This window comes from Coloeus monedula (assembly GCF_965178545.1).
Source record: "Coloeus monedula genome assembly, chromosome: Z".
NCBI classification, from domain to species: domain Eukaryota; kingdom Metazoa; phylum Chordata; class Aves; order Passeriformes; family Corvidae; genus Coloeus; species Coloeus monedula.
Genome location: NC_138822.1, coordinates 6,596,685 through 6,616,704, shown reverse-complemented (window position 1 = coordinate 6,616,704; position 20,020 = coordinate 6,596,685). Strand labels below are relative to the sequence as shown.

General features: G+C 41.0%; 1 protein-coding gene across 1 annotated transcript in view; it reads right to left on the bottom strand.

Annotated features, from left to right (window-relative positions):
- Nucleotides 1–3,904, bottom strand: part of SLC12A2 (solute carrier family 12 member 2) — a 55,263-nt gene extending 51,359 nt beyond the window's left edge. The window contains exon 1 of the mRNA XM_082300980.1: nucleotides 3,088–3,904. Coding sequence (XP_082157106.1) covers nucleotides 3,088–3,588 — 501 coding nt within the window. The 5' untranslated portion in view covers nucleotides 3,589–3,904. The remainder of the gene's footprint in view (nucleotides 1–3,087) is intronic.
- Nucleotides 3,905–20,020: the final 16,116 nt, after the last annotated feature.

Here is a 20,020-nt window from a genome sequence, read left to right as displayed (position 1 = left end):
TGCAGCATCACCTAGCTGTGTTTTCACCGACAGTTTCAAGAACAATCCCTTTTCTACACAGGAAAAGCCACTGCTGGAATGACCACACAAACATCTATCCCACCAGGACTGCAGGACAAACCCTTGTGAAACGGGACCCCTCCAGTACGTTTGTGTGTCGTCCTCAAGTCAACTCTTCTTCCAACACTGCTTTTCTGTGAGAACAGAATCGGCAGAAGTGTTAGACAGAGGAAGCTTCTAAACAAAGCTAAAGGAAAAAAAAAAAAAATCCGTTCTATAATTGGCACTAGCATCAACAATGCTCCAACACTGCCTCACATTTATATCTACCTATTAAAATAAAACAGAATAGCACGAACTCTAACTGCCAGATAAAATAGCTGCATTCAAAGCAGCGAGCCATGCTGCTGGTAAACACTTTTGCATCATTCTTTACACAAAGTAACTGCCAATCTTGATGCAGTGGGTCAAGAGCAGAGGCACAACAATAGGTATTCACACAGCACAAACTTTATGTAAGGGTACTAGACGAGGGTGTTTGTACCAGCTGCCTTGCAGAGACATGCTGTACTTGATAAATTGGTTAAAAAAAACACAGCTGAAGAGCAAGGTGAATTCTTCAAGTTACCAAAAGTCAGTAAAATACCTTCTCAAATGCACAGCATTGTTCAAAGTAGAGACCTGCTAGTCAGCAGGAACTGAAGTCACTTTGAGAATGGAGACAATAAGCTCCCTGAAAACACTGGGAAAAAAGCATAACAGCTTTGAGAACGTCTTCCATATAAAAGTACTGCACCATCTTGATTTAAAAGTTATCGGTACTCTGTGTTCACAAACCAAGTACATAATAACAGATAGGGTGTATTTCATACTCCCGAAATTGTGAGGAATGTTAGGTATCTGATGCTATTACCATGCAAGACACACCCCTTATTAAAAGCTTTTGTGTTCACAGCTTTATCTTGGAAAGTGTTTTTGCTAAGTTGGGAGCAAAAGTAATGGCTTCTCTTCTTCATAGAAGCTTAAGTAGTTGCTAGCACCTCAACTGCTTCGGATATTAAACATCCTGTGACAGAACACTCGAGTTACTCCACTGAACTTCAGCTTAAAATTCTGAAGCTTGTACCATGACCTTCTTTAAAATTATTACTTAACATCAAATGCAATCAAAATTCCATATTCCATCCCCAATATTTATTTTATGGGAGGAAGAGCCCAAGCAGACAGGACATGACTTTAAAACAAGAAGTATCTTCACACGTACATCTATTCACACTGCAGACAGATTAATTACATTTAAGAAATTAATAATTTGACTTAATTACTGCTCACAATGAAACTGTTTTGATAATGATCCTCTAATTAGGTTGTCTACCACTCCTCTATGCCACAGACTACAAAGAAATTGCTTGCCATGAATTTCTTAATAAAGAAATTACAATTTTAGAAATTATAGTTCCAGAATATATTCTGCACTGAAATATCTTAATGATGTCAAAGAGCTTTCCAGACTGCTGCAACATTAACACACCGAAAAAGCTATCTGTCAACCTTAGAAATTCAAGCAATGTTCTGCTTGCAAAGCTGAGTATCCAACACCTGGTCATCCCACCATGGACTAGGAGTCAGAAATCTGGAGGGGCAGGAGGACAGAAAATCAGCGTGGTTTCACATATATTACGAGCACACATGTGTGTTTTATTTATAGTTTACCTAAAACCAAGCACAAGGCAGTAATTGCCAATTTCGATTTCATCTTAACTTAGGATCAGACTACAGATCATCTTTTAGCTCTATCAGAAGGGGACCTGGAAGGCAGGAGTAATTTGTAGTTATGGTTAGTAATTAGAATTTGAGATCTAATCTCAGATGTCACGAACAAGTATCTTTACGATACATCAACCGGTTATTTCTACTGGAACAATTCCACAATCAGTTAAAAAAAATACACTTAAACAATCACCACCACCCCCCTAAAAAAATCTCAAACCCCACAGATGCTGATGCACTGAGCAGCCTAATAACGGTGTGAAACAAGTAAATCTGGAAAGAGCACACATTTGCTGATAGAACTCCATCTATAAGGAATGAAAGGTGGGATGAAAAAGAAGTTCTGGAAACAAAACGTTCTTCACTTCACTGGAACGTGGCCCATGTGTTTATTCCCCTAAACCCAGCAGAAAGACCCCACTTAGAAAACAGGCTTTGAGCACAGCTATACACCAATTTTGAAACTCTGAGAAAACAGCACTGCAATAGCTTAGTCTATCTACCGTTTAGTGATGATGGTCTAAAAAAAAAAATAAAAAAAACAACAAACCCATGAAATTAATTCTACGTTCAGCTGAAGCTAGTCTTTTAGCCAAGACAGCCTGCATTTCAAAGAAGGCTCTGACTGTCAACTCGTCTCAAATAACGCACGGACTCGTAGTCCAAAATAGAAAAAGCCTGAGACGCACAGCTCCAAAATTTTTCAAGCCTTGACCGCGACGCAGGGGCCACCGAGCAGCCCTGAAAAGGCTCGCTCAGGTTCTGTGCCTGTGCGGATCCAGCAGCATCCGATCCAGATCCCATCGGATCCAGCGGGCTCTGGCTCGGCGTCGCGGAGACAGACCTCCGGCCGCCACCAAAGCAAGCGCATCCTCATTTATTTACTTTTTTTTTAGCGTCTCTTCCGAACGTTTTCACTCCCCTTCCCAGACTAATTCCTATGGCAAGCCCCCGAATTAATACCCTATCTGCTGGAGGCGATTTAGAAATGGAAAACCTGTAAGAGATTGCCGCTCGGTGACGGGGAAAACAGACCTACGGCTCTGAATACCTCTCGCACTGGGGGACCATCTCCCTAAAGCACGTGTGTGTGGGGGGGGATGGATATCACTGCGTCACGAAGACAAAAAAAATAATAGAACTGAGAGGCAAGCTATGCACCCGCGCTGTTTGCGCCTCCTCGAGGCTCGGCGAGCTTTTGGCTTTTTTTTTTTTTTTTTTTTTTTTTTTTTTTTTTTTTTTTTAAGCTTTTCTGCCGAGACGCTCCGAGGAGCTGCCGCACCCCCGGCGCCCGGGCACACCGGGGGCCGCTCTCACCTTGTCCAGCTCATCGTGCAGCTCAGCCAGGCTGGGCCGGAGCAGCTTCTCGCCCAGGTCGGCAGCCGTCTGCCGGTAGTGGTCGATGCGGGGCACGGCGTCCATGGTGTTGTGGCCGAAGGTACGCAGGTAGTAGGTGTTGGTATGGGTGTCATAGTAGTAGTGGTGGTGCCCGCCGGAGTGCAGGCTGCCCTCGCTCATCACCGTGTCGCCGCCGTTCTGGACGCCGCTCACATTGCCGCCCTCCGAGCTGCCTCCCCCGGGCTCGCCGGGGCTCTCGCCGCCGGCCGACGGGTCCACGAAGTTCACCCGAAACCTGCCTTTGGCTTCCTCGCCTCCCTTACCCGCCACGCCGAGGTCCCCGCACGACTTGCGGGGCCCCTCGGCCACCAGATCCACCTGGAAGCGGCTCTGGCTCGGCGTGGGACCCAGCGGCTTGCCCAGCGCATCCTTGGAGCCCTCATCCCCCGCGGACCCCGCCGCCAGCTCCTTGCCCTCCATGCCTTCCCCTCGCTCTGCGGCCGCCAATGCTCCGAACGCCCCTCCCGGCCGGCGGCTCCGCTGCTTTAAGCGGCCGAGCAGCGCCCCGGGGCTGCCGCAGACACAGCGCCGCGCCCCGCCCCCGCCGCAGCGCCAGGTGACGGTGCCTCCGCTCCCTTCGCCCGATCCCGCTCTGCCCAGGCAGGAGCGCGGTCGCTTCCCCGGCTGGCGCGGCGGGAGGGATGCGGGGGGGAAAAAACCGGCGGCGCCGCGCAAGCTCCGCCCGCTCCCGGCTGCGGCGGAGGGGGCGGCGGGAGCGCGTCCCCGGCCGGGCGGCGGCGGCTCCTCCCGCCCGCACTATGGCGGCCCCGCCGCATCCGCCCCGCGGCGGCGCTGGGAGGGGCGGGGGGGCCGCGCCGCGATCCCGCCTGGCACAACCCCGCCGGCCACCGCCACGTCTCGCGAGAGGAGCGCGGGGGCGCGCGGAGCCGCGCGGTGCCTCACAGAGCTCGGGCACCCCCGAGACCCCTCAGACACGCCCCGGTCCCTCACACACCCCCGGACCCCGCTTACACGCCCCTGGCGCCTTACAGTCCCCGCAGATCCCCTTAGACACACCCCGGTCGTTCACACATCCCCGGATCTCTCGTATGGAGCCCCAGATCCCCTCAGACATCCATCGATCCTTTACACACACACACACACAGACCTCTCATACACCCCCTGGGCCCCTCATAAACACCCCCTGTCCCCCTCACACCCATCCAGAGCTCTGACATGCTTTGGTCCCTTACACAGCCCGTCAGACCCCTCAAATACCCCTAGATCCCCTCACATCACCGCTGTTCCTCATAGACACACACCAGTCCCTCATACACACCTCCAGATCCCCTCACACACACGCGGTTCCTCACACACCCCACGAACCCCCTCACACCCTCCAGTCCCTCACCACCCCACAGAATCACAGGCTGGGTCAGGTTGGAAGGGACCACACTGGGTCATCTGGTCCAAACTCCCTGCTCAGGCAGAGCCATCCAAAGCACATGGCACCGGATTGTGTCCAGACGGCTCTGGAATGTTTCCAGAGACAGCGACTCCACACCCTCCCTGGACAATCTGTTCCCGTGCTCGGTCACTGCACAGGGAAGAAGTTCTTCATGCTCAGGTGCATGAGTTCCTGCCGTTCCTCTCGCCCTAGTGCTTGACCATCACCAAACAGAGCCCCCCGCTCCGTCTTCCTGGCACCACCACCCCCCCCCCCCCCGATATTTATACAGATGAATGATGTCCCTTCTCAGCTGTCTCTTCTCGAGGCTGAACAGGCCCAGCTCCCTCAGCCTGTCCTCATGAGAGATGCTGCAGTGCCCCCATCATCCTCATTGCCCCTGGACCTGCTCACACATTCCCTGGTTCCTCACACACCCCTTGAACCCCTCACACCCCGTGGACCTCTTCACACTCGCCCCCTGGATCCCCCTTTTTTACCTTCCAGCCTCTGGATCTCTGCCAAGTGCACTGTAAAAACCACTTACGTAATAGATCTAATGTCAGTAATGACTTTTTCTGGCTCCTCTGCTGCAGCTTTTTGTCCCTGTTCTCTTAAAGTTTATTCTTTCTCCAGAAGCATACACGGTTCTTTAATTTGAAAAGTGGAGTCGTTCTGCCTCCTCGCTCTTACTGGAACATAAGTGCCTGGATTATCCATTAAAGCTTACAAAGTTGGCTCTGAGGTTGTGAAAAGAAACCTCAGATGGGAGTAAAATACTTCAGCTTCCATAGTCAGAATTTAAACAGCGACTCACCAATGGTTTTTCATTGTGTATTTTGTTTCCTTTATGCTTGAAGGTAGCAGCTCACAGAATATCACAAGAGGTGGGCTATGTCTCCAAAACCTTATTTAGGGTGCTAAAAATCATCAAGCAAACATTCCCTTCAGTAAGGGCTCTTGAGCAATGCCACCCCTCTACTTCAGTAACGTTTTAGCTGGTACTTCTTGTTTCCAAATCTTCTTTTTTTACCACTGATGTATTATGTTTTGTATATTGTCCCCCTCTGCCTAGCAAACTCTGAGTGCCAACATCCATTTTCTAGCTCACCACATCTCTACCGTTTTATTTCAATTAACAACAAACCGGGTGACGTCATCCTACAGAAAATGACTGAAGCTATAAAACAAAGCTTGCTTTTCCACAACAATTAGAGGAAGAAGTATTTCAATTCTAGGGATGTGTACATGCCTAAAAAAGCTGAGGATGCCTCAGTAGGTTAAGAAGATGGGTACACTGATCCTTTCTTTTTTAAACACTGTTCTAGAAAAACAGTAAAAATCATATACTTCAAAATAGTTTGAGACATCCTTTGATAGACTCAGAAATTAAAAAAGATAAAATATTTTTAAAAATTGGCAAATTTTCAAAATGTAAAGAAAATAAAATCTGTGTGCAAACTGGAAAATAAAAGATTAAGCCATGGTGAAGTTTTTACTTTTGTCAGGGTGCAAGGACTTGAAAAACAGTGGCTGATGAAGGGAATGGGTCAAAATAAAAGATTTTTGTTCAGAACTGAAAGTAAACAGCACCCAAACAGCAGATGATATGCAAAGAAAATCCACTGTGCATTTTTCATAAGCAGACATAAACAGTTCTTGATCAACATCTGCATAGAACGTGGTATGATAAGGTGTTTGGAAACAGTTTAGACTTGGAAGTGGCAATTTCTCTCAGTTCCCTGAATAAATAAGTGAAAACAGAGGAGGGGAGCAGCTTGTGAAATCCCATGGATGTAAAACAGTTGATGATGATGGGATGATACTGTGATTTTTAGATATTTTAAAGGACACTCTTCAGGGACAAGTGGATATGTGTTGGCTGCGTCTGCAAGGCCCATGGCCTGCCAGGTGTCATTTCCAACCCCTTATCATTCTATGATTCCATAGTTCTGTGGATGTGAGAAAGTGCTAAATACTGGCTTTGAAGAAAACAAAAAGTTGAGGACTCCAGCACAGCCCCCAAGAAAGACAAGGGAATGGAAGACCTGAGGAAAATATTGATGAGGAAAATGCAGACCTTTCAGAATTAAAAGGATCAAAGAGATGAGGAAATACCGCATTATGAGAAGCTGGCAACAACAGTAAGAGGAAGATGAACCAAGTCTTCATCAAGGTTCTGTTACTTCATGTAACCCATGAGAAGGGTGAGAGATTCTGCAACTGTAAGGGAGAAAAAAGGGAGAACAATTCCAGTTCAAATGTGATTGATACTAAGAAATAGACTTTGAGGGAAAAAAAAAAGAATATTCCATTTAAGCTCATAATTAAATGGTTTCTGACATATCACTACTTAAAACATCACCGCAGTAGAGTTTGGGTATCACTGGTGAAGAAAAAAGCATAACACATTAAATAAAAGCAAGCAATAAATTACTCCTTTTCTGGCCAAGATTGTTTACCACAGAACATTAGCAACTGGCTTTTTTTTCCTTTAGAAAGTGAGGAGGGAGGAGCTGTGGAGTGTTTCAGTATCCTTTGATACTTTTTCTGCTTTGAACTTGCCATTTGCCATTTGCCAGCTTCACCAGATACTTCACAGGGCTCATTTAATAACTAATGTGAAACATTGGAAAATGCAAACATTTTATAGCATTATGATTGTTTTGGTCATTTAGACTAGATCTCACTCCTGTTTGCCTCTTTTCCAAGCAGAAGAACTCTAATTTTAAGTCTTCCTCTTCCAAAGTGCAGGCAGGTGACAACTCATTTTGCTTACCTGATAGGGCCTTTTCTTCTCTGAGGGGTCTTTATATCATCATAATCATCCCTTGGCCTTGGGCTCTTGATGAGCTTGCTGTTCCGGATATATATGCTAATTTAAATATTTTTCTGTATGTTCTATTGGGGCAGTCATCTCATGCTTATGATCTGTTTTGGTTTGGTTTTAATACATTTTGACACCTCAGCTTTTGCAAGGAAAAGGTTTTCTGTAGTAACTTGCCTTGTTCCTGCTGTTTGGTTGCACCAGCTTCCTCACAACCTTTCTCAAGACATTCTTGATTGGTGATACAAATTTATCATCTCTCCGTAATTATTTTTTTCAGCAATTGGCACCTGTAAGAATCTAACTCCTTTTAGCCTCCTCACCAGCTTTGTATTTGATTAGTTTCCTCATTTTGTTGGATTTTTTTTTTTTTTGGTAAGCATAGGTGGATGTTGGGACTTTGCATGCTTTTTGGTCCTGTGGAGTAAGCTACAGGCACTGTTTCAATGGAGTTCTTCAGTGCTAAAATTTTAGAGCAGGTTCTGTGCATGTGCTACATGAACCATAGTGAGAGGTTTTTGCCCTCTTGGATGTCATCTACCTAGTTACCCCTTGATGCAGTCATCATTAGGATCTAAAAATGTTGTTTCTGCATCTTGTCCATTTCCCCAGCTCACACACAGCCTGATTCTTTGTTCTGCTTTTTTCTTCACTTCCTTTATATTTTTTCTTTCCTTCTTCTTTTCCTTCCTGCTCCTTAGAAATTAGAGGCAGAGTTAGCATTTGTATTCTCCTACTGTGCTGTTTATTGTGTCCTTTATCATTATTACAGGTATTCATCCAAATCAGTGTTTAAGTAGTACTCTCTTTCTTTTCCAAGAAATCTGGATGAAGTCCTAACAAATATGGTATTGTATGTGGTAACTTACCTGTATTTGTTTTACACTAATCCTAGCTTACAAGAAAAAAAGGTAATTGCAGCAACACTTCTGAAAGGCTGCCAGATAAATCCTATGATTAAGACACTTAGAAATGAAATCCGTTTGCTGGCAGCTGGATGTGGTGCCGGAAAATCTCTTCCAGGGGGCCTTTCTTGTTCCGATCACGCCTTAGATGTGTCCGTGTGTGTCTTCAGTATTTCACTGTCCTTATTTTTATGGACCTGGTGTTAGCGAGATCGCCACCATAATTATGTTAAAGTCCTAAAACGTTAGTGTTTTTAACATTCTCTGAAGACTGACATGCAAGATATGTTTTGGATAGCTTCTTCAAAGGGCTCTAGTTTTGATACTCTGTCACCCTTGTATTTGCTTAGGAGTGAGGTGCAGGGTACATCTCATGTCCATCCGGAACATAAGTGTTTGCAAGATGCTGTGCTGTTTCGGTAGCTGGAGGAAGAGTATTCAGCACCTGCTCCCTTCCCTGAGTGTGAGCTCCGGTGTCTAGTTTTAGGGTACTGGTTTATCTTTAAAGTTCTGGTTGTCTTGGTACCCAAGAGACTGTCTTTCATCCTGTGCCCGTAACAGTCTGGTTGAGACCAGCAAAGCCCCACAGGCTCTAGAAACCACTGCCAAAGTGTGCATGTGACACAGTGAGATTAAATACAAAGACAGACCTTATAATTATGAACTTCAATTATCACATATCATTCAGAGCACTTATTGTCTGACTCATTCCTCTTTTTGCCCAGCATTTGAAAATTGCAGTGTGTACGTACATGTGTTAGGAAGAAGGAATTATTCAAAGGGAGATGGAATTCATTATTTGAAAGTGCTGTGGTTTATAGGCATATACCTTAAGAATGATTCGAGAATATAGATAAACTTATTGCAACAATTCTGGAAGTAAGCCAACAAACAGGCCTTTTGTGCAGTCTAATGTATCTTCAAAGCAAAATTATACTCTTTGTGTTGTTTTGTTTTGGTTTTTTTGTTATGTTTCTAGTTTTAATAGTTTCTACATGTCTCAGTCTCTAAGGAATTTTATCACAAATGAAGCTGTGGGCTATCATTGAAGTGCTGCTGAAATGTAAAGTGGGCAGCCTGAGCACTCAGTAACTTCAGTCCAGACTACAGAGGACTAATTTTGATTCCAAACCAAGCAGCTGAGCTGCTCAGGACAGAGCTCATGCAGTCTATCTCACCAGAGATCCTCCTATTTCATTTCTCTGTGAGCTAGGAACCTCTTCTGATAGCTTCTTTCTGACACCGTTATGTGAGCAAAGTCCATTTTGCATGATTCAGTTAGTTCCTTCATCAGGTCATCTCTTTGCTCTCTAGAACTGCAGGTAAGAAGTTGTCTCAAACATAAAACTGGAGATTGTAGTCTGTATGTAGTCATGAGACAGCTGGAACACGGAGATGACGAACTGCTTTGCCTTCAGGGGTGTAGCTAAGAGACTGCTGTTTCTCATTTTTCCCTTTTCAAAGGTGTTGTTTTTGCTTTTTTTTTTTTTTTTGGTTTGTTGGTTGGGGTTTTTCTGTTTGGTTACTTAATTATGTTTCTGAAAGATAAAATAGCTTCTATATCTTTGTATCCCATTCATAATCTGCTGAAATGCATGTCCTTTGGAGCAAATATCCATTTTGTAAGGAAGCCAAAGGAGGCAGGTTGGCCAGCAGCCCACCAGTGTCCACAGATATCTGTATTTCCAGAAGCTCAAGCCAGCCAACCATATTCTACTCATGCAATTAATTTTCAGTCCTTTTCTTTTAATTCTTCTTGTACTGTGACAGTCAGTTCATTAATATTTTTTATTTTTCCCTGTTCTATAAACACTCATTATCAAAACTGGATGGAAGTTACCAATCGTTTCTGCTACAGTCATCCTTTTGGTGTTTTTGTTTTTGGTTTGCTTTTTTTTTCTACTTTGCCTTCTTAATTCAGTGTTTAGAAAACATCTAGTTTTTGTCCTGCCTTATTACAACTTAAAACCGAGTGGTTAAGGCTGGAGGGAAAAATGAAATTGTTTTGAGTGGAAATCATGATACCCTCCTCTGATATGACAAACAAAACGTGTCCCATATGCCATCAAGTGTTATCAAGTCATTATAGATTTTTTTCGTGTTAATATATGAGTTTGTAGAGTTTACATGTTCAGGAAGTTAAGATTATGGCAAAGGAGGATTGCATTACTTCTATCATATGTCACCAATGTCATCTCTTACTCCTTAACTTTAATTTATATTCAAATCCTTGGGGAAGTATGGTATGTAATTGTGATGCTTATGGTATATATTTGTCATCAGAGGCTGGGATCCTTGGAAATCAGTCAGGGAAGATGAACCTTTGCTGCATCGCCGAGGATGTCCGTAGAGGGTGCTTGTGCCAGAGTGCATGTCCAGCCTTTGGACTGCAGCCACTGGGAGCTAATCAAGGAAGCTTGTTCATAAGCAGTTTTAATAACTATTCTCTCCTTTCACCTTCAGAACAGGAAATTAGTGTGGGAGCACAAAGGAGCTAAGGTGCGAGAAGATGTAGTGGTAAAAGAGCATATTCTGACTTGAACCATTTTACAGATGGGAAAACTGAGGCATAGAAAGATGACAGCCCGAATCGAATCTACTTTGTGAGAGTGGAGGTGGATTATTTTGAACACACAATACCCTCTCAGTTTTCATTTCAACATTTTTGTTCCACCCACAGATTCATTGGGGAAATTGCTAATACTGAAGGCAGTCAAATCCATTCTAATCTTATAAGTAGTGGAAGCTGAAAAAGCAGGTTTGTAGCACTGCACTTGTTTTCCCCTTGCTTTCGGGCTAAGACATACAGATTGCATTACAGATAGTAGTTGTAGGTCCTTTGTGTAACTTTTAAAGATATGTTGGCAGGGTAAGTTGCTGTATATTGTATTCCTGAACAATGCTAAGTATTTTGGTCAAGTGTTCTTTTTTCTTGGGGTATTTTTGTATGTACTATTGAAGCTTTTAAATGCTCAGATAGTGACTCACCTGCATCCTTTCAAAGAATTTATCACTAATCTCTGAAAATCATTACACCCAGGTTTTATTAAAAAAAAAAAAAGTAGCCCCATGTCTTTGTGTAGGGCTAGAATCCAAATGTTTTTCCTCTTATCATTAAAAATGTTTTTGAACTCTTTCCCTAGGATAAGTTCAGGGTCACCTGAATGAATGGTTCCTGGGAGTGCTAAGGAAATTTAATGTTTATGAAAATTCATTGAAAAAGATAGCTTGTAGCTAACATGTGTATGACAGTTCTAAGTAAACATGATTGTTTAAAAAAAAAAAAAAAAAGAAAACCCCATCATGGTGCAAAAAGCTGAAAAAAGGATCAAACCTGTGAGTGTGGTGAGGTCCTGGCACAATTTGCCCAGATAAGCTGTGTCTGCCCCATCCATGGAAGGCCAGGTTGGACAGAGTTTGGAGCAGCCTGGGATAGTGGAAGGTGTCCCTTTCCATGGCAGGGTGTTGGAATGAGATGCTCCTAAAAGTTCCTTCTGATTGAAGCAATTCTATGATTCTGTTATTTTATGATTCTATTAAATTGTTACAGTAATATTCAGTTAGCCACTCATCTCCATTTGGAATCATACAGACAGTTCTGATTGATTAGTCTGCATTAAAAAAAAAGGCACAATAGACAAAAATTTCCAGTTTTCTAAAAAACAGATATTAAAGTGCTTAGAAATGGAAAAATGAGGGACTGAAAATGAAAGGCTGTGGTTCTTCTGAGGGGTCAAATAGGAAGGAGTTTAGTATGTGTATGCAGAATGCTGCAAGGCACTGGGAGAGGGAAAATGGAGCTACAGTCAGTCTTTCAACTATAATGGAACTATCAATTAAGGTAAAAAAAGATGACATGCAGCATAATATACTTGCTGATGCAGATGCCATAGACTTATGTAGGTGGGAAGAAAGGACTAGGCATTCAAATGACCAGTAAAACATCAGCAGTTTTCAGGTGGAGGAAAATATTAAAGCTCTTAATCTGTTTCTGTCAAATATGTGAACTCTTAGCAAGGATTAGGCAGAATTTCTTCTCAAAATCAGTGTATAAGTTGCTATCTGAATTTTCTCATGCTTGTATCTGGGACTGATCACTTTAGGGATTGGATTTCCAGATAATGTTTGCATTATTCAGTGGCATCTGGTGGAAAAAGTGGACATCAGGTACCTTTATAAATGCTGGGAAGCTAAACTGGCAGCACAAAAACTGATGCAAATTCTTGTAGAAATGTTCAAAAGAGAATCTTCTTTTATCATTTGCTTCCCCCTTGATGAAAGGTACCTAAAGCACCATCAAAACAGACACTGACTTGCTGCTCCTTTGATCGATTAACTGGTTCATATTTTCAAAACATCCTGTAGGCAGCTCATTCGGACCAAGAGGGAGAACTTGTGCTGCTGTAACTATAGCTCATTCCTGTCCCACATGTCATATTGTAAAGTCTGTTTTATCCAGCTTCAAAAATAACTTCTTCAACTCTGTCAAAAAACATATGGCAAACATCACCCCCACACATCGCAGTCTATTGTCACCACGCATTTATGTCAAAGGGAGTTAATATCCTAGGCACTCCCTAATCTTCAGGATGTCCTGCAGCTGTCTCTGTGCATCCTCTGCTTTTGAAATCTGGTTGTCCTTCTCAACTAGAACATCAAAATGCAAAAATAACTGATTTTGTCTATTGGCTGTGCTCCTTCTTATCTCTTTACTCTGTCAGCAAGCAGCAGTTTTTCTTCCTATCCTGTTATTGTATGATCTCTTCAAAGAATATTTTTGTTCTGTTTTGTAAGGGGAATAATAACTGATTCTTCATTACTTGTGCTTCTGTTTGGCCCTGCAAAGACAAACCTTGTTCCCTGTGTGACCAGCTACCTTCCACAGCAAAGACACACCTTAGACAAGGATTTGCCTCCATTCTGCCCCTGTCTTGTCTCACTTATGTGTGAAATTTTGAATCCCTGTCTGTTTGTTCCTCCAAAAGCTATTACTAGTATTCTGTTTTATATTCCTCGTCTTGTTCTTTTCTGTCTTTCCTCTTGGCCTTTGTCAGTGATAGAGTTTTAGCTTTAGCAGGTTGAAAGGTATCTGATCCCAGATTACAGTTTTCAGTACTGCTCTAGGCCACTGAATTTTAAAAAATTCTTAATGATCTGTACTGTATTGAAACAAATATTCAGTTGAATAGCTGTATTATATACATAGCTAGACACCCAACTTAGCAAATTATGTAAGCATATGTTTGTCTCCTGTGCTATTCAGCAAGGCGCTGGAGAATGAATTTAGCATTAAACTTGCTGAGGTCCACTAAGGTTAAGCAGTTTGTTTAAGAAACATGCCAAAACAGAGGTGAATTGCTAAAAGAAATCCCTCATAAAACATCATTTTGAAGTTTGGAGCATGAGGGGAAAAAAAAGAGGTAAAAAATATGGACACTAACATGGAGATTGGAGTTCCAGATTGAAACACTTCACCTCTCATCAGACATATTTAAATATTGTCACTGAAGTTTGGTTGCTTTTTTTTTATTTTAAAGGAAATGTATTTAATAAAAGTTGGAAATAGAACTGAGTGATGATATTTACATAGAATTTCCCTGGATTTAGTTTTCTAGCAACTGAGCCTAGTTGTGAGCCACAGATAATGGCCTCCATAAAAGATTATTTTATGATTCATACCAGGTTTTTCCATTTGACCCTACAACTCCTGCTCCTTGGGTGAGCATACGCTGTGATCCATCCACAGCTATTGTAACATGTTCTTGTATTAAAAATGAGGAAGAATTCTGCATAGTATTTGGGGGAAACTGCTTTTGCAGGAAATAACACACAGCATATTTAATGGAAAGGGAAGTATACACTTCAGAAATGTAATATTAGAAAAATGTGGGTATTTTTTCTAAGTTCCTACTTCTATTACGATATGGACGGCACCATTTCTTTGCTAAGTTGACAATTATTTCTACTTAGGCAGACTATTAACATATGTATTTTCATGTTTCAACAGGAAAGAAGGTGCTTGCTCTTTTTTTAATGAGTAAAATAGGTAAATGCTGAAACTGGCATTTTGGAAGGCAGTGCTTGTCACTCCACTCATTCCTTAATTCTCTGTCAACAGGTTGATGAAGTGTTAACATCTCAAGCATTTGGCAGCTAGATACAAATAAATTGTCTTGTCAATTTGTGAAATATTACTATTGTATCCTCATACTAAAGTGTAGACATTATTAAATATGATTTAAGACACCAGAAAGGCCTTCCCCAATGAGATTACCTGAAAACTTATACTTAGCAGTGCTCTGTGAAAACTGCAACTTTGACATTATTATCCAATCATTTTTCATGTGTTTGCACCTTCAATCAGATTTCTGATGACATTTCATTAACTTTTTTTTTCTATTAAAAAACTACAATTAAAAAAAAAATCAATTTGGTCCCAAAGAGAAGGAATTAGTGTTCTCAAAGAAACCAGAGTGACTTTAAAACATGATGTAATGTAATGATTTTACCACGTAAAACAATGAAATTAGAAAATAACTTTACATTAAAACTGCTGTGTTAGCTATGAATACCTCATGTGATGTAGTCCTTACAGTTCTGGAAAATAATTACTGTTTTGATAAATAATATTTTAGTGAATGAGTGACTATTCCTTTAAGATAACTGCCTCATAAATACAAATATGATTCACTGAGAGTTCACAGTAAAAATTTTGTTTTCTGTTTATCCAGTATGCACAGGAAGGAAGGTCAGGGCTAAAGGCAGAAAGTTTAGAAATCCAGGACAAAAAGTTTTGATACATAGTATGTTTTAAATTTTTGCAGCTGTTGCCATCCCTCTTTCTGTACTATCCAGATGTACCAAAACTCTTGTTTTTATTCTGGCTAATGTCAGATTGGACACTAAACATTTCACACGCACAACTGAAGTCACTCTTGATTTCTTCACCTTCATTCTGACTTGGACATGGGTCCAGTTCAAGACCTATTTTTCACCAGTTGAGTTATTCTGCAGATATGAGGGACAAACACATTACCAAGAAAAACCTTAGGTTCTGCTGGATAATTTTTCCATTGTTCTGCAGTGACATTGTCTCTAACTTACATTTATGTTTTGCTGCTTTTTAAAATCTATTTGATAAAAATTGAATAAATGAAATAAAATGCTTTGCTAATTTACTATTGATATTAAAAAAAAAAAAACAACAAACCCAAACCAACCCCCAGATCAAAATTATCAATCTGTTTGTTTTGGTCCTGTCCTGTCTGTGAAATATTGAACTTCTATTCAAATTCTTTTCAGGTTTGGAGACTGGTTTGGTAGTAGATACCCTTCTACCTTGTTCTGAGTCTGGTTAGTGGGTCTGTAAGCTGATATCTTGCTGCCAGTTGTATTATCCTGACATTTATTTTCTAAATGTGAAATGGCATTTCTTCAAAGTAGTGAATTTCAGGTAAAGCTCTAGAGGTTCATGTCACAATACACTAATTGAAATGTTTCCCAGTAATTCACAGGAACTATGGATACGTAGGGAAGATAAAACATTACCACTTTTGCATTAAAACTTTTTTGGAAATGAAAATTCAAACCCTCGATTTTTTATTTATTTATTATACAGGAAACCAGGGCTTCTTTAGTTAAATATAAATTAATTATAACAGTCTGATTTAGGTAGTACAATATTAAAAAATTGTGTATGTACACATATACATTTGCCAATAATGTTATAAGCCATGTGACTAATTTCGTCTCAATCATTTGTTGTCTTCTTAATTTCACAAAAGAAATGCTGTACTTCAGTTTTTCTTGTCTGGTAAATACAGGAGTAACTGCTTTGTATGTCAAATTATTGCCAAAGATTCAAGTATGCAAACAGCTTTCAGACAGCTAAATCAGATGCTTCCTCAGTGGTGGTCCTACTTGGGAAATTTTGCAGGGAAAATTCTTTCCTCTCCTTCTCACCATTCTTTTCCTGCCAGGCTAAGGCTGTTCTTTCTCTCCCTCTGCTTTTTCTCTCTCCCTCCCCACAGTCAGAGCCAGGTCCTTCTTTTGCTCCCCACCTTACAAAGCCACCACCAAAAACATGACTTTTAGCTGTCAAAAATCCTTTCTCTGTGAATAAATTTGCTGCTTTTATTCCTCATTTCTCTTTGGCAGCATTAGCCTGAATGGGAATTGCCCAATGACAGCAATAGAACACCCTCTTGCAGAGCTCCCATTTGAGCTGTCTCCCAGTGCCAGCATCCTACAACCTGGCTGTGCCAAATCACCTTGTCCTTCTCTTCTGATGGGAACACTAGGAACTTGCCTGCCCTCAGCAGACAAAGCACTGGGTTAGCCATTTGAGTTAAAGGTTAACTCTAAGAGCCCTTTAGTTTTGCAATCCTATTCTCTGAGGAAAATCATTTATTGTCCAGCACAGAAGCCTCAGTTCACATGAAATGAATTAATCTGTTCAGCTGAGGTACTTCATCTTTCCAGAGTCAGCCTGGAATGGGTGTGGGGGAGAACTTCCCAGAAGGCAGTCAGCCTAACCCTCCCTCCAGAGTGTCCTAACACCTTCTGCTGGCTGTGGAGAGCAGATAGGCCAGCTGAGTTCTTTAGCTCTGCAAAATTAGGCAGCTGGCACACAACCCAAGAGGTTATGTCAGTGCTTGCATCGAAACTCAGGACTGCCGACGCTGTCAGACAAGGAGAGGAGAGGGCAGGTTTTTGTCACCCATTCTGTGAGAACAGAGCTGTTTTACACAGGATTGTACCACTTGAGAATAAAACCTTTGCTTCTGGATGCAGTGTGTCCAGGTTTCTTGATTCTTTTTCCCTCTGTGAAAAGAAGCAGTAGGGTTATTAGAGCCCTAGGTAGTATAGAGAGGCAAATTTGACCAAGAAAAATGTGCCATGGACTCAGATCGTGAGAATAATAATGGGCAGGGTGAGGAGGAAGGAAAACAGATTTTTCAGAAGGTGTGTAACTGTAGCTTTGGGATAAGACAAATCAACTGCCCCAGTGACATTCAGGGTATATGTTTGCCCAATAAAACTCGCAACAGTAGATTTTCCACTGCCTCTCTCTCATCTGGTGTTTAAGTAGCTTTGATTCGCTGCCCTTGGAGAGCTTTTGAGCAGACGTTTCTATCTGCCCTACCCTCACACCACAAAGTTCTCCAGCCTCTTGCACGAAAGCGTCATTGTTGGTGTTTGTTCTGTCTTTTCATATCTAGGCAATCTTTCACCTAGCCAGGGCAGGTGTAATGTCAGGCTAATTCCATGCCAAAAGTAGCAGATACATGTTCCTGGATCAGTCTTTGCATTCTTATCCAACTTGTCAATACATACGTAATATGTTTTCATGGAATTTTTTTTTTTATCTGTACCACGAGCTGCAACATGTAAATGTTTGTGTCTGCAGTGAGCATGTACTTTTCAAGGACATTTTGGAAAAATGGGGTAATACTTCTTAAAAGACTATCTCCTTGTTACACAAAAAGAGCAATTAATTTAATACTGTTACCGGCACCATAATTATAGTATTTTTTTAATAAGTACTGAAAATTTTAGAATATCTGGTTTTATTGCAGCAATATTACATCTCCTGAGGAGATAATTCCATAGCATTTTCAGGATTAAATCATGTTGCCCTCTTTACATCCTCTGACTTTTCAAAATAAGTCTTGTATTTTCTATTGGAAACACTCATGTGGAAGCAAGTACTTCATCATATGTCTTCCTCCTCATGGGTGTAAAAATAGAGGGGGACTTAACAGTGATGGTGGGGCAGATTATTTTTGCTCATGTGCTAATATGGAATAGCAGTTAGATTTGTAGGGTCCCAAAACTAGGGAGAAAACTTACATGCCTTTGGCCCTTCTTTAGATTCAATCGGTTTTGTAAAGCTGAAGAGCTAAAATGCAGACATCAGTTTTTGTCAGAACTTTCTGAAATTCAACAGTTGTTATCAAAACATTGTGTAAACTTTACGGCTCCACAGTTCCAGGTTTTGGCTTGGGCTCTGATTGTGCTTGAATTGTTTCTGAGTGATCAAAAGAGAAATTAATAGATGCCTAGTAAGAAAGTTCACTTTATTCTATTTACAGTCGAGTCTAATCTCAATACATTCAGATAGCTGTGATAAACATCCCTTTGAACTGAACTGCACCTATTCCAGAAGAGTTACAGAACACTGGAGTCTGTGAAAGCATTAAATTTAACTGCTGGCTCCGATTAATTAAACTTCTGCATTTCTTAAGGGCTCACCGAGGCTTTCATAGAAATTACAGAACTACTCATTGTGCATCCACATGGATATTCCCTATATATATTATGGGAGTTTTTATATGTATTTTGTTGAGAGTAGGTAGTCTAAAAGATGGGCACTTGCTGTCTGAGCCATGGAGAGGTTGGATAGGACAGAGGGAGTTTCATGCTTTCCAAAGCAAGCATCTATTAATAGAAATCAGAGCCTGGAATATATCCTCTGGTGTAGTCATAAGCAATTGAAAAACACAATTAACAAATATTCAGCGGATGTCATTTGTGTTCTAGGTTGTTAATGCCAGAAAGCTATTATTAGAACTATGAGGCACTTTGACAACTTGCACTTTGAGGAATACATTTTCCTTTGTTTGCAGTGTGCTGCTTACTAAGTTTCAGTGGAATTTAGATTTAAGCAGTATCCTCTATATTGTTAAAACCTAGAAATCTGCATTATACAAAACTACCATTCCTTGTGAACTGGATTGAAATATGTTGGTTGGGATTTTTTAAAGTTAAAATTTAAATCTAACCCTCATGATAGCAAAACTGATTAATTTCAATAGAGTAACCTCAAACTAAGTGCTGTATGAGTAAGGTTAAAATTCCCAGAGTGAAAGAGGTCAGCTTCAGTTTAATTTTTGGCATTTACATTCATGTGACTTAAAATTCTTTGTCAGAAGAACAGCCAGTTTGAGCCACACACTTAAACTTACAATTTTTATACAAATTTAAACTCTGTTGAAATTGACTAGATGCTTTGTTGATCGGGAATAGGATTTGTTGGTGCTGAAATGCTGGCATTAGCTGAAAGAGTTTGTTGCACAGGAGCCTAAGCAGCTCTCTGCAGACACAGTGATTTTAATAACCAACACTGCCAAAGATGCCATCTTTTCCACACGTTCATGAAATGATACGTGCTTTCACATTTCTTTTCACCTTCGAATGCTGAGTTTACTTGTTTTCTACTGGAAGTGTTAAAAATGGAACAAGCTATTCCACATCCAAACAAACCATATGAATATCTCTCAGGCAGAATTACTGAGATTTTATATGCATTCTGCTGTGCTTTGAATCTTGGATTAGATTTGCTGTATTGCTGTGATCCAGATATGAAAAATTTACTTGCATATCTTCATAAAATCTTATATACTACAGCAGAGCTTAGAGTTACAACACAGTATAAATATTTCCATGCATTGTTGTACAGGAATCAAAATGCAGGAATATCTTTTCTGTAAGTCAAATTCCTATAAAATGGATCACTAAATTTTAAGAGGATTTTTTAAAATGTATTTTTCTTAATGCATATCAATACATTCATGGTATTATTAAATTGAATTTTAATTATCAGACATTATCAGTTTATGATTGTGTGGATTTTTGCATCTCTTTGTGAAAATACCCAATATGCTGCGCAGTGGTTTTTATATGATGCAAAATGTTTAAATGACTTCTAACACAGCATGATACACACAAGTA